At 39.2% G+C, this 13,507-nt stretch overlaps 1 protein-coding gene across 6 annotated transcripts in view; it reads left to right on the top strand.

Moving 5' to 3' along the window:
* Positions 1-13,507, top strand: part of DCLK2 (doublecortin like kinase 2) — a 191,030-nt gene that overhangs the window by 26,209 nt on the left and 151,314 nt on the right. For all 6 annotated transcript variants that reach the window (XR_009866623.1, XM_062199512.1, XM_062199515.1 and 3 more), the window contains exon 2: positions 4,320-4,654. Coding sequence is in view for 5 of the 6 variants with exons in the window: in XM_062199512.1 (XP_062055496.1) it covers positions 4,320-4,654 (335 nt within the window). In the remaining variant the exon portion in view is untranslated. The remainder of the gene's footprint in view (positions 1-4,319; positions 4,655-13,507) is intronic.

Below are 13,507 nucleotides of genomic sequence, written 5' to 3'. Positions count from 1 at the left end.
TTGCTTAGTATATACTAAGTTGATCTTCAGTATATGAAGGTAATTGAAAATGAAACTCGATAAAGGGTGGGGTGGGATGGGAGAGGGAGAGGGGAGGGCCATGGGAGGGAGGGAGGTTGTGGGGGGAAGCCACAACAATACAAAAGTTGCACTTTGTAAATTCACATTTATGAAATAAAAAAAAGTGAATGAACCAAAGGCCACCAGGCACACACAGACCTGTAGTTGAACAAACTGGTCTTTTTTTTTTTTTCACTTCAGTGAGGAAGAATGCTCATCATAGGGTGCTATGGGACATTTTAGTAAGATGGTGTTAGAACCTCTCATAGGATCCGAGTTTGTTAGGGTGGTTTCAGGGGTGATCTAAGGAGCAGAGACATACTTTGTACTGGGTACTGTCAGATGGCAGGGCAATTCTATGATGTGATTATTTCTGTGAATCTGATTTTAGGGAGGGGAGATTGGAGGGAAGCTATAATAGGTTTAAATAAAGAGAGGGATGTTTGGTCTGATGGGTTGCACAGCGACCTTGTTTCAGTGTCACTTTATCTTAGTCTGAGGGACTTCACTTGGTAATCTATGGGATTAACCCAATTGGAGAAGATGGTCTGAGTGTGAGGCTTGTATCAACATTTATGTTTAACTGTGAAAATCACAGCAGTTCCAGACTTCAGACACTGCTTCATTTTTCATACAACTGTATATGTGGAAAAAAATACATAGGCAAATATGATACACATATTTATATCCTATTTAACTCTAGTTTTATAATGAGTTTTTATCCATTTTTTGTGCCTTTTTTTTTTTTTTTTTAGTTTTTTTTATTTATTTGACAGAGTTACAGACAGTGAGAGAGAGAAAGGTCTTCCTTCCGTTGGTTCACCTGCCAAATGGCCACTACGGCTGGAACTATGCCGATCTGAAGCCAGGAGTTGGGTGCCTCTTCCTGGTCTCCCATGTGGGTGCAGGGGCCCAGGCACTTGGGCCATCCTCCACTGCTTTCCCGGGCCACAGCAGAGAGATGGAATGGAAGAGGAGCAACTGGGACTAGAACCTGGTGCCCATATGGGATGCCAGCACCACAGGTGGAGGATTAACCTAGTGCGCCACTGCGCCGGCCCCCTTGAGTGCATTTTTAACTTGTATTTGGCAAAATGTGGAAGACCCGGATCAAGTCCCTATCTCCTGGCTTCAGTCTGGCCTAGCCCTGGCTGTTGTAGACATCTGGGGAGTACAGTAGCTGATAGGAGAGAGATCCATGTCTTTATCCCCCCTTTCTTTTCTCCTCTTCCCCCTCCACTGTGTATGTGTGTCCTCCTAATGCAGTATGTGCTTTATCAGTACATGGTCAGCATGCCAGGACTCCTTCCATTAGGATGTACTTTTTCAGCCTTGTCAGTAGCATAAAATGTCTTGCTATTAGGAAAACTCAAATTTCTGGGGAATGAGCAGAAAACAGAAGATTCTTGTGTTGATCCAGGAGGTGTGTGGGTGGTGGTGGGGGCAGAGAGGAGGGACATTTTCAGAACTGTTGAGAAGACAGGGTGGACAGAACTTTAAGTCAGATGTGGGGAGGGAAGCCAGAAGGGTGAAGGATGAAAACAGGGGTGTCTGGCTGAGTCATTTGGGAGGAGATGTTGCTCTGCACCATGGAGCAAGGGGAAGGCTACAAATGGGCAGGGAAGTAACAAATATTTTATTTTTTTGCCAGAAATATAATTTTATTTAATTTTAATTGACATAATAACTTAGTTATTTGTTATGTGATATTTTGACACAGACACACAATAGGAAATGATCAAATCAGGATAACTAGCATTTCCATCACCTCAGACATTCATCATTTTGATGTGTTGGGAGCATTTGAAATCCTCTCCTTTAGCAACTTTGAAGTAGAATTCATTGGTAACTGTAGTCACTCTTAACATCCAGAGCTGTAACTGCCCAGGGAACTGACATCTTTAGTTATTTTGTCAGCGCATTTTCTGCCTATAGGCAAATCTATGTAAGTGACAAAATTATGATTAGAAGATTGTTTGAAGAAGCTAGCATGGGTATTGTGGGGATTGTGGTCATCAGTGTGTGACAGCTTTTCTTTAGACTTTTATGTACCCTTAGAAACAACAGTCTGATCCCAAAACGATATCCCGAACCTATGTGCTGAAGTGTTGGATGCCAAAGATGCCCTAGTAGGTCTGATATGTCAGCACCTTGTATGAGAATTGGTATTTGAGAGGTACTCGGTGCATGTTTTAAGGAGTCCAGGCTTAACAGAACTGTGTGTCTACCATGGGTGCAAGGAAGGGAATGAAACTGTCTTCTAATCATTTGCCAACCTGCTTTGAAACTTGACAAATTTATTATGTAACTGGTAGACATGTTTTTAACAGAAATGTTTTGAGGGAAGAAGGGAGAGAGAGATGGAGATTCTTCTTTTTAATATAAAGAGCAGATTTAATGTAGTTCATACAGTTCTAAGAATATAATGATACTTTCCTACACCTACCTCCCCACTTCTGATGGGAATTTAAATTTAAGTATAACTTCATGCAAATTAAGGGCTTTCCATTACTGATTTTCATTCTTATAATCTGAAGGAGCAAAAAAAACCCAGACCTCCTGGTTAATGTGTCAGCTATGCAGGGACTAATTGATCAAGGAAATCTAATATATTTTATTTCAGTTTGATCTTATTTATGCCATTGTCTTTTTTCCTCTTTATTAGGCTTTTTCCCAGCTGACTTCTTCCTGCCCTTAAAAAAAAATCACCTTTTTTGCTAAGATTTTGTCTTATATTATAAAAAATACAATTATATTTTATTGTAATAAAACAGGAAGAGTTTTTTGGTATGAGAATTACCTGCTCTGTACAATTAATAGGAAAAATAATTGATTGGTTTTGACCATTAATACATACATATAATGAATTCTATTTTATTGATATCTATTTCTGAAATTACATGCTGTTTTTTCTAGATGATAATGGAGTGAAATATTATTTGTATAAACCTACAAAGATGAAAAATCTCTTACTGCTGCTTGGGATTGTATTTCAGATTAGTGTTATAGAATCTTGAAAGCCTGGGATTGGTTCCCTGGTTATCTTGGGCAGTGCCCTAATTATACCTTTAAATAGAAGACATTGCTCTTTTTTTTTTTTTTTAATTCCTTTTTGTATGCCTGATCTGTTACTGAATTATTCATGTGCCTTTGGGAGTCTCTCAATTTCTCCATTAACCAGGATTTTAGGATAACAGTTAAATATAACAATAGATTTGTCTTAGGAATTCCTTTTCACTATTTTGGTTATGTTTATTTTAAGCATTTATAATTTATTTTTAAGCATATATAATTTAAGTTCATATAACTACTACATTAGAATAAATATACTGAATTGGTGGAAATCTTACGGATTCTTTTTGAAGATATCTTAAAAATCTTAGAGTGTAATCCCTTTGTCTTGTATGTCAAAAAGTCAAGACTGAAATAATGGGTTGACTTCTGAGTTTCCTGAGTAAAAAAAAATTAGGGAATCTTTGAATTGATAAACCAGTTGGTGGGTAGGATGGCTTTTATTTTATATGTAATGGAAATGAAGCAGAAGGCTTTAGGAGTAATGAACAAATAATTTTAACTACTTCATATCCTTTCCCACTTAAGTAGATATTTAAAAAAATTATCTATTTGACCTTGGGAGTCATTTGAACTTTACATTAGTTAAGAATGCCTGAGGTATGTTTCTTTGGGTGCTAAAACTCTTCCCTCATTTTTGTGGTGCTTTATTAACTGAATGATCCTATATTTGAGTGTGATTTAGTCATCTATGTAAGGATATAGTGATTGTTCCTTGTTAGGACTGAAATTTATCATTAGGAGAAAATGTTTTCATTTCTTCATGTGAGCATATAATTTTGTGATAGAATTACTTTTAACAGACTTAGGTGTTTTTACTAAATTAGTTGAGGCTTTTGAAACTAGGAGGTACTTTAGAATTCAGTTGACCTGACTGCTTCACTTTATAGCCAGTGATACTAAAAAACAAAGGGTGATACACTGGGTCAGGGTAAAACCTGAACCTCACTCTGATGTTTGATCCACTGCTTTTCACCCTAGGACCCATGTTAGTCTCTGAAAATGAAGTGGCATGCTATTTAAAAGAAAGGATCATGGGAAAATTCCAAAGGAAAAGAGCACGCGTCCTTTTCAGAGAACCCGCTACACTTAGGCGTTCACTTAAGGGGTCTCCAACTTCTGTTCTGCAGACAAAATACTTCTGTGGTGGGATAGTCATGCTAATAAAACCAATTTTTGCTTTTTAGGTGAGAGTTATGTGTGTGCATCCAATGAGCCATTTCGTAAAGTTGATTACACCAAAAATGTTAACCCAAACTGGTCTGTGAACATCAAGGGTGGGACAACTCGGACCTTGGCCGCTGCTGCCTCTGTGAAAAGTGAAGTGAAAGAAAGTAAAGATTTCATCAAACCTAAATTAGTGACTGTGATTCGAAGTGGAGTGAAGCCCAGAAAAGCCGTGCGGATCCTTCTGAATAAAAAGACTGCTCATTCCTTTGAACAAGTCTTAACAGATATCACCGAAGCCATTAAACTAGACTCAGGAGTGGTCAAGAGGCTCTGTACCCTGGACGGGAAGCAGGTAAGAGGCTTCTAGTCCCCAGTGCAGCAGGTGCATCCTCAGCAACAGAAATAGTGGTCTGCTGGCCGTAGTTCCAGTAGTCTTGCTCGTGACGTGTGTGCATGTGTGAGCGTGTAATGGCCTTCATTGTGAAAAAATGGAAAAGGCTTACATTTCTCCAAATACCTTAAAAATGAATACAGAGAAGTCCATCCTAGTCTTCTTTTGGTCACTGGGAGGGAAAAACGTAAATTTCTGAGAGGAAAAGTGTAAATCAAAGAATGGTCTGTCCTTTATTGAATGAGATAGTGTCTGTTTAAGAATAACTTGATTAGTAAAGTCACTATGCGTTGGGTTTCACGAGTGAAAATTAAAGGTGTTTGACATTTTCAGAAACACCTTTCCTCTCTACTTATGCAAAATATGGAAAATGCATTTCAAACAATAGTACACTTAAGAAGGTCCATATAAGTTTTATAGGGAAGAGTAGAGCTAATTAATCATCATTTATTAAAAATGAACATGAATTGCTTAGGAAATGTAAGTTGAATTACGGTAACAATATATCAGGGACTCTGATGGACTTGAAAAAATGAGTAAATTGCAGGAGCACAGGAATAGCAGTTACATAAATATTCGATTTTGCCACATCAGGTTATCATTCCTAAAGATAAACATTTGGTTTCTGAGGTGCACTCTTCAGTTTCCATAAGGTTAAATTGTTTATGTTTACATTGTATTAAAGATTATAGTTCCTAACATTGAATTTATTTCTTCATTGCATTTTTGTTTCTGTCCTGTAACATAATTAATTTTGAAGTGTTTGACTCTTAGTATGATTCATTCTCAGAACTCTAAGTGCTGAGGCAGTGACTTCTGGAAAAACACAAAGTACTTTCTAATTTTCTAAGATCAGACCTGGTTACTAGTATGTTTTCTGAAACATTAGCAAAATTTTATACATATATTCTAAAGTTTCTGGGAGATTGTTTTTTATATGTAATTTTTATAGTAAATATATTTTTTATATGTTAGAGTGACTTTTCTAAGTTAATGATTTGAAGGTATAAGCTTCATAGCAGCCTGCCCCCAGAGAAGTTCACAGAATGAATGAAATAGACACGTGGTCCAACTGAGTTAATCACACATGAGAACACAAACCACCTAAGATTCACTGTGCAAGTAATGGAAAATAGGACATAGGAAAAAAGAGTTTTGATACATCAAATAGTTGTTCTTGATAGACACAGGGAAGACAGAAGTATAGATGCCTAACCATAGGAAAAGTGAAAATCTCAATATGCCAGATTAGAAAAAAAAAGGCACATAAACAGTAAATGAAGGTGAGATCTTAAATTAGAATACAAATTTCAGAATCTCCAAATGATATTCAAGGAAAATGTTTAAAAGCGTATCATTTTAGTAACCATTTCAATTTTTGTGGTTATCCCCCAGAAAATTGTCTTCAAAAAGGCTCCAGACTAGAAATAAAAAATGTCAGATAATGCACAGGCATCTCAGAGTCATCAGTATGTTCAGAATAATACACTGTGATGAGGAGGACTTACATCAATAACTAAAGGATATAGTAATTTCTATTAAACATCTTGTGAATGTGAGATCCGTAGAATAAAGCATAAGAATAGCTCATGTATGGTGGATCACAAAGATATTGCAAAGACATTGATAAAAATGAAATCCATTAGAGATTTAGTAATAAAAATGGAAGAAGATTTTTTAATACACTCCAAATTTTCTTATCTGAAATGAAAGCCAGTGTACTGCTAAATGAATATGACACTGGGAGTATTTCTATGATGATTGGGTCCAAGATTAGGGTGCCTGTAGCCCCAGGCTTTGGCATGCTTCTGGATCTTCTTCCTGGATTCTATTTATAGTTTAATTCAGTTTTAATGAAAACCTCAGTGTTTTGTTTTGTTTTTTAGAGACCTAACAAAGTGATTTTAAAAGTTAATTGGGGAATGAAACAGAAATTTTGGGCCGGCGCCATGGCTCAACAGGCTAATCCTCCGCCTTGCAGAGCCGGCACACCGGGTTCTAGTCCCGGTCGGGGCACCGATCCTGTCCCGGTTGCCCTTCTTCCAGGCCAGCTCTCTGCTGTGGCCAGGGAGTGCAGTGGAGGATGGCCCAAGTGCTTGGGCTCTGCACCCCATGGGAGACCAGGAGAAGCACCTGGCTCCTGCCATCAGAACAGCGCAGTGTGCCGGCCGCAGCGCGCTACCGCGGCGGCCATTGGAGGGTGAACCAACGGCAAAAGGAAGAGCTTTCTCTCTCTCTCTCACTGTCCACTCTGCCTGTCAAAAATAATAATAATAAAAAAAACAGAAATTTTGGAAATATTAATGAGTTCTCTATTAAATTATCATTCTCATGCTATACCAAAAATAAATTCCATGTGTCTTAAAAATATGGCTGTCAAAAGGAAACAAAAGAACTAAAAGTAAATATATCAGTAGTTACATTGAACTGGGAAAGGATTTTCTGAGGGAGCAAGTAGAGGGGAAATGTTGGTTGAGTGTAAAAATTAAACATTTCTGGATGTTAAGTGAGCGTAGTGAGTTTTAATATTTATATTTTACGTAATTTATATAATTTATATCAGTTAGAATTTCACACAAAAGACAAACTCTACAATAGAAAAATGGATAAATGTCTAAACAGACAATCTTAAATGCAGAATTATAAATAGTACACATTTGAAAGTGTTCAATATCACTAATAAAATGTGAATTAAAGCAGTGATTATTATTTTTAATATTAAAAATTGACAGTTTTAAAAGAAAATGCTCACTTCTTTAAATATGTGGTGAATTGGCATTCTCAAATGATATTACAAATGTAAAGTTCCTGAGCTTTATGGAAAGCCATTTGTTAATATATATATAACAACACAAATGTGTCTGTTATTCAAACCAGAAAGTTAACTTTAGGAATTGATCCCAAATAACCTGAGATGCAAACACATTAAACTTAATTATTTTCTTCTTAGCATAAAAGCAGAAAGATTAAAAACAGTTTAAAATTCCTAAATAAAGCCGGCGCCGCGGCTCAATAGGCTAATCCTCCGCCTTGCAGCACCGGCACACCGGGTTCTAGTCCCAGTCGGGGCGCCAGATTCTGTCCCAGTTGCCCCTCTTCCAGGCCAGCTCTCTGCTATGGCCCAGGAGTGCAGTGGAGGATGGCCCAAGTGCTTGGGCCCTGCACCCCATGGGAGACCAGGAGAAGCACCTGGATCCTGCCTTCGGATCAGTGCGGTGCGCCAGCCGCAGTGGCCATTGGAGGGTGAACCAACGGCAAAAAGGAAGACCTTTCTCTCTGTCTCTCTCTCACTGTCCACTCTGCCTGTCAAAAATAAATTTTTTTAAAAAATTCCTAAATAAGAAACAGCTAAATAATACTAACATATATTCACATGATACACTAGCCATTGAAAATTACATTTGGGAGAATATTCAAAGGCATTAGAGAATGTTAAATGGAAAAAGCAAAAAAGGGGCATAGCACTGCGGCATAGCTGGTAAAGCCACTGTCTATAGTGCCAGCATCCCATATGGGCGCTGATTCAAGTCCCAGCTGATCCACTTCTGATCAGCTCTCTGTTATGGCCTGGGAAAGCAGTAGAAGGTGGGCCAAGTCCTTGTGCCCCAGCACCCATGTAGGAGATCCAGAAGAAGCTCCTGGTTCCTGGCTTTGGATCATTGCAGCTCCTGCAGTTGTGGCCAGTTGGGGAGTGAAACAGCAGATAGGAGACCATTCTCTCTCTCTGCCTCTCCATCTCTCTGTATAATTCTGACTTTCAAATAAATAAATGTTGCAAAAAAACAAACTGTGTAGTATGTTTTCAATTTTGCATGAAATCTAGTAGAATAAAAAGTTTTTGGCCGGCGCCGTGGCTCACTAGGCTAATCCTCCGCCTTGCGGCGCCGGCACACCGGGTTCTAGTCCCGGTCAGGGCACCGATCCTGTCCCGGTTGCCCCTCTTCCAGGCCAGCTCTCTGCTGTGGCCAGGGAGTGCAGTGGAGGATGGCCCAAGTGCTTGGGCCCTGCACCCCATGGGAGACCAGGAGAAGCACCTGGCTCCTGCCATCGGAACAGCGCAGTGCGCCGGCCGCAGTGCGCCAACCGCGGCGGCCATTGGAGGGTGAACCAACGGCAAAAGGAAGACCTTTCTCTCTGTCTCTCTCTCTCTCACTGTCCACTCTGCCTGTCAAAAAAAAAAAAAAAGTTTTTGAAAAACTAATTCAGAAGGAAACAGGATTTCTGATTTCCACTACTTCTTATTCAAAAGCAAAAAACTAAGAAAACATGATTGATCTCACTTGATGTGATTTTAGGAATTCAAACACATTATGAGTTAATTCTTGAAATTTTGGTAAAATGTTATAAGTATCACTGTCACTATTTATGCCTTATAAACATTTTCCAGGTGCAAAGAAAAAAGGTTTTAATTTTTAAATAATGTATTTATTGGAAAAATTACCTATTTTACTTTTGACAGGCACAGCTTTGGATACTGCCTTTTCAGAGTCCCAGGTATCTTTAAAATTCTTGGAGCTGATTTAACTTTGTACTCTGGGTGGTCTTGCTATTCAAAACTTCAAGTCAGTTTTTGGTTGATAGCTTTTACAAATGTAGAGAGGACATTAAATCTTTCATTGAAGTAGCGTGAGAATTGTCTTATTTTTAAGATTAATTAAAATCTTTAAATGGATGATCATTTTTATTTTTAATAAAATGACTTTTTTCTCCGGGTTTGTAAAACTACCTGCTCTGCGAAATTTCTTACAGAAATCTCAGCTTTTCTTAGGTGAAGTGAAAAGGAATGAAAGAGGAATCTAAGATCTATTAATGAGTTGTCTCTGCACAAAATTCCAGGTTGTCTCCTTTAAAATTTTATGTTGCTTTCTCTGGTTACTTCCTACCCAGATTTGTTTTTCATTTTAAATTAATCTGATTTTATACAGATTAGAGATTAAATCAGTTTGGCAGTTCACCCCATCATGATACCTATTCTAGAGTTTTAAGATAACCAGGGCCCCTTGTGTTGGCATGATAGCTTTCCTGCTTGAAGAGACGATGTGTGTCAAGTGCCAGCAGCATTTTCAAGGATGTTGTTAAAACTGTGTTCCTTGGATTTTCATGTGCTGAAAAATGGATGACTTCACTTAGAAGGTCTGACTTGCTTTGTACAGCTAACTCATGTATTTTGTCTGTTTATAAAATCACTTAAAATAATTTTAGGATTTTATCTATGCTAGCTCTCAGATTTTCTTTGGTGTAGAGCTGTGGTTCTCAACCAGGAGTGATTCCACCCTTAGGGGACATACGGCAATGTCTGAATCATTTTTTGAATGTTGGAATTGGGGGTAGGAATTCTGGCATCTTGTGGGTAGAAGCCAGGGATGCTGCTCACCATCCTACAGAACAACCACAACAGGATACTTTGGGGTCCAAAATGTTAATAGTGCTGAGATTCAGAAATCCTGGTTGAGAGTAAGCAAAATGATTCAAAAGGAGATGCTGCTTCTTTGAATACTAACTTTGTTTTTGGGCCACATGCTGAACTATTTCAGAACTTACAGGTGCTCTCCTAGCCTATCTGTCCACTTGTTATCTAATTGATGCAAGTGTTTCGGAATGCCATGGTTATTCTTTGTTTCGGATTTCAATCTCTGTCCTCATTGTATGAGGATGACATGCAGTTGAATAGTACTGTTCATGGGGTATTAGATATCCCAGATGGCTTTACATGTATTTAAAGTGAAGAATAAAGAGCCATGACTTGTCAGTTTTCAATACTTCTTAAAAGTGGCATCGTGGTTATTGATTTTTTAAAAAAAATATATAACAACTGATTTGTTTATAGATGGATTGATTAGAAAAATGGTCTGTAAAGAGAAATCATGACTGTTTTCCTCTTCAGTAATTTTCTTTTTTTTAATTTTTATTATTATTATTTTTTTTTTTTTGACAGGCAGAGTGGACAGTGAGAGAGACAGAGAGAAAGGTCTTCCTTTTGCCGTTGGTTCACCCTCCAATGGCTGCTGCGGTAGGCGTGCTGCGGCCCGGCGCAACGCGCTGATCTGAAGCCAGGAGCCAGGTGCTTCTCCTGGTCTCCCATGGGGTGCAGGGCCCAAGCACTTGGGCCATCCTCCACTGCACTCCCTGGCCACAGCAGAGAGCTGGCCTGGAAGAGGGGCAACCGGGACAGGATCGGTGCCCCGACCGGGACTAGAATCCGGTGTGCCGGCGCTGCAAGGCGGAGGATTAGTCTAGTGAGCCGCGGCACTGGCCAGTAATTTTCTTTTAACTTGCAATTCATTTGAATTCAATGTATAACTTGATCCTTTTTGAGCTTTTGAGAGCTCATATAGAAAACAAAGATATACTCTTTAAATTTTTTGAAAATCAGGGTGACTTTTCATTATAATAAACTACAGAAAGATTTCTTTAAAATATCCTTGTTTAAAGGAACTGAAAGGCCCAAAAATAGCTTTTGTCCACATGTGTAAAAAATTCTAGCTTTTAGCTTTCCCAGAAACAGCAGAGTTTTAACATAAAAGAAACAATTTTGTGGAATTTGGAACAAGTTGATTCTTGTCATGGGCAGAGGCAAAGCAGACTCAAATTGCTTGCAGTTGATGCATTGGGGGTAAAACACTTCCAGACTTTGGGCCCACTGCCAGGCTTGGGATGCCCACATGCAGGGTCCTGGCTGGGGGACCTGGCAGCCCTTCGTGAGAGCCTCTGCCTTATCAGCCACCTCGGAGCGTGTGAAGGTTTCCATCTTCACTCTCTAAAAGGTTTATCTCCTGGATGCCACAACATAAATAATATTTATCTTGTGCTTGCCTGGAATTACATTGTCTAGTGAAGGTTCATGTCTGTGTAATGACCTAACTGTATATGCACTTATGTAAAGCAACCTCTCAAAAATTGCTATGTAAAAATTAAATGGGAGATAAGTATTCATAAATACTTCCCTACTGTTCAGTTAATCCTAATAATAGTTTTTCCTTGATAAGGGCAGAATCAGATGTTAATTTTCGTAGTGTTGCCAAAACAGGTTTCTTTTTGTCAGCAGTAAAATCCAGGCAACTCTATTTTGTCTTACTGGAGAATTCACAGCTCTGAAATGTGGGTAGTCCTGATCTACCTCAAGAAATTGAAAATTGATTCCAACTGGGAATCAACAAACTAAGAGCAACCAGTGAGAATATTCAGTGCAGCAGGAATTACAACTATAGAGAGGGAGGGAAAATATTGGTTTATTCTTTGATTCTTAATCCAAAGAGATGAACCTTGAGTTAATAAATAGGGTGGGCAGGGGCTTGATCCTTGGTTTTGATTTGGTGACCCTTTTTTTTTTTTTTCAAAGAGTGATCTGAGACGTGGGAAGAAAAAAGGGGACAGCCCAACTTCCAATGTTACGTTCTCCGTTTAAATGGGAAACCAGAGGAAAACAGTAAAACCTTGTCACTAGTTACTGCAGTTTCAGATTAGAAGAGATGTTTAAAAGAAACTATTTTAGCTCACAGTGAATTACACAATATTAAGTGTAGGTGAGATAAAATGACATCACTGCAAACTCCTTTTCTACCATTCTTTTGAAACTGTAGTGATTCAGGGAATATAAAGATTGGGTTAAAATTAATATGTAAACTGAAATTCACATGCTATCAATGATTTTTTTGTGAGAGGTAGAGAAAGAGTACGAGGGAGAGAGAAAGCTCCTTTCCTATGTTGTACTCCCCCAGCAGCCACAAGAGCCCCATGTCGGGGCCAAAGCCAGGAGCCAGGAACCCAATCTAGGTCTCCCATGTGTGTGTCAGGAATTCAGTTACTTGAGCCATCTCCTGATGCCTATAAGGGTCTGCGTGAGCAGGAAGCCAGAGCTGGAAGCTGGAGCCAGGAGTCAAACACAGGCTCTGACATGAAACATGGGCTTCCTGTCCAGAATCTTAACCACCAGTCTAAATGCCTGCCTCACACTTCCAAATTTTGACACGTAAGGTATATTTTGATTTTTCTTACAAATGTACTTTTTATTGATCATAATATGTTACAATGTATAGTTTGCTACATATATATTTTACAGTAGTTAAAATAATAGCTTACAGCTTGGTTAACTAATAGTTTACCATACCAGGCATTACATCAGTGCTTTGTATCACTAGTCTTAATCTTCAAAACAGCCTTCAGGGTTAGGTCTTACAGTTCCCTGGAAATTGATGCAAAGAGAGGTCATGTATCCCATTCAGATTCAGGCAGCCAGTGATGAAGTTAGAATGCATATTTAGAAGTGAGATTCTGGTCCCTGCTCTCCTCATGGCTGTGCCTTGCAACTCTGAGAGGCTTCAGAAACAACAGTGAGGGACAGGACAAATAACTAGTAAATTATTTTTTTTTAAGGCAGAGGAGACAGTCTTCCATCCATTGGTTGCTTCCCAGATGGCCCCAACAGCCAGAGCTGCATTCCTGTGGGTCTCCTACCCGGGTGCAGGGGCCCAAGGACTTGAGCCATCTTTTGTTTTCCCAGGCCATTAGCAGAGAACTGGATCAGATATAGAGCAGCTAGGACTCGAACTGGTGCCCACATGGGATGCCAGCACTGCAGATGGCAGCCTTATCCACTACACCACACTGCCAGCCTCACTAATAAATTTTTTTAAAAGATTTTTTTATTTGAAGGGCAGAGTTAGAGAACCCATCCACTGGTTCACTCCCTAAATGGCCACAATGGCTGGAGCTAGGCCTATCTGAAGCCAGGAGCTTCTTTAGGGTCTCCCTTGTGGGTGCAGGGGCCCAAGCACTTGGGCCATCCTTCGCTGCTTTACATTGGGTTAACAGGTG

This window comes from Lepus europaeus, chromosome 8 (genome assembly GCF_033115175.1).
Source record: "Lepus europaeus isolate LE1 chromosome 8, mLepTim1.pri, whole genome shotgun sequence".
In the NCBI taxonomy this organism is placed as follows: domain Eukaryota; kingdom Metazoa; phylum Chordata; class Mammalia; order Lagomorpha; family Leporidae; genus Lepus; species Lepus europaeus.
The sequence above is the reverse complement of the archived record's forward strand: the minus strand, read 5'-3'. Positions and strand labels throughout refer to the sequence as shown.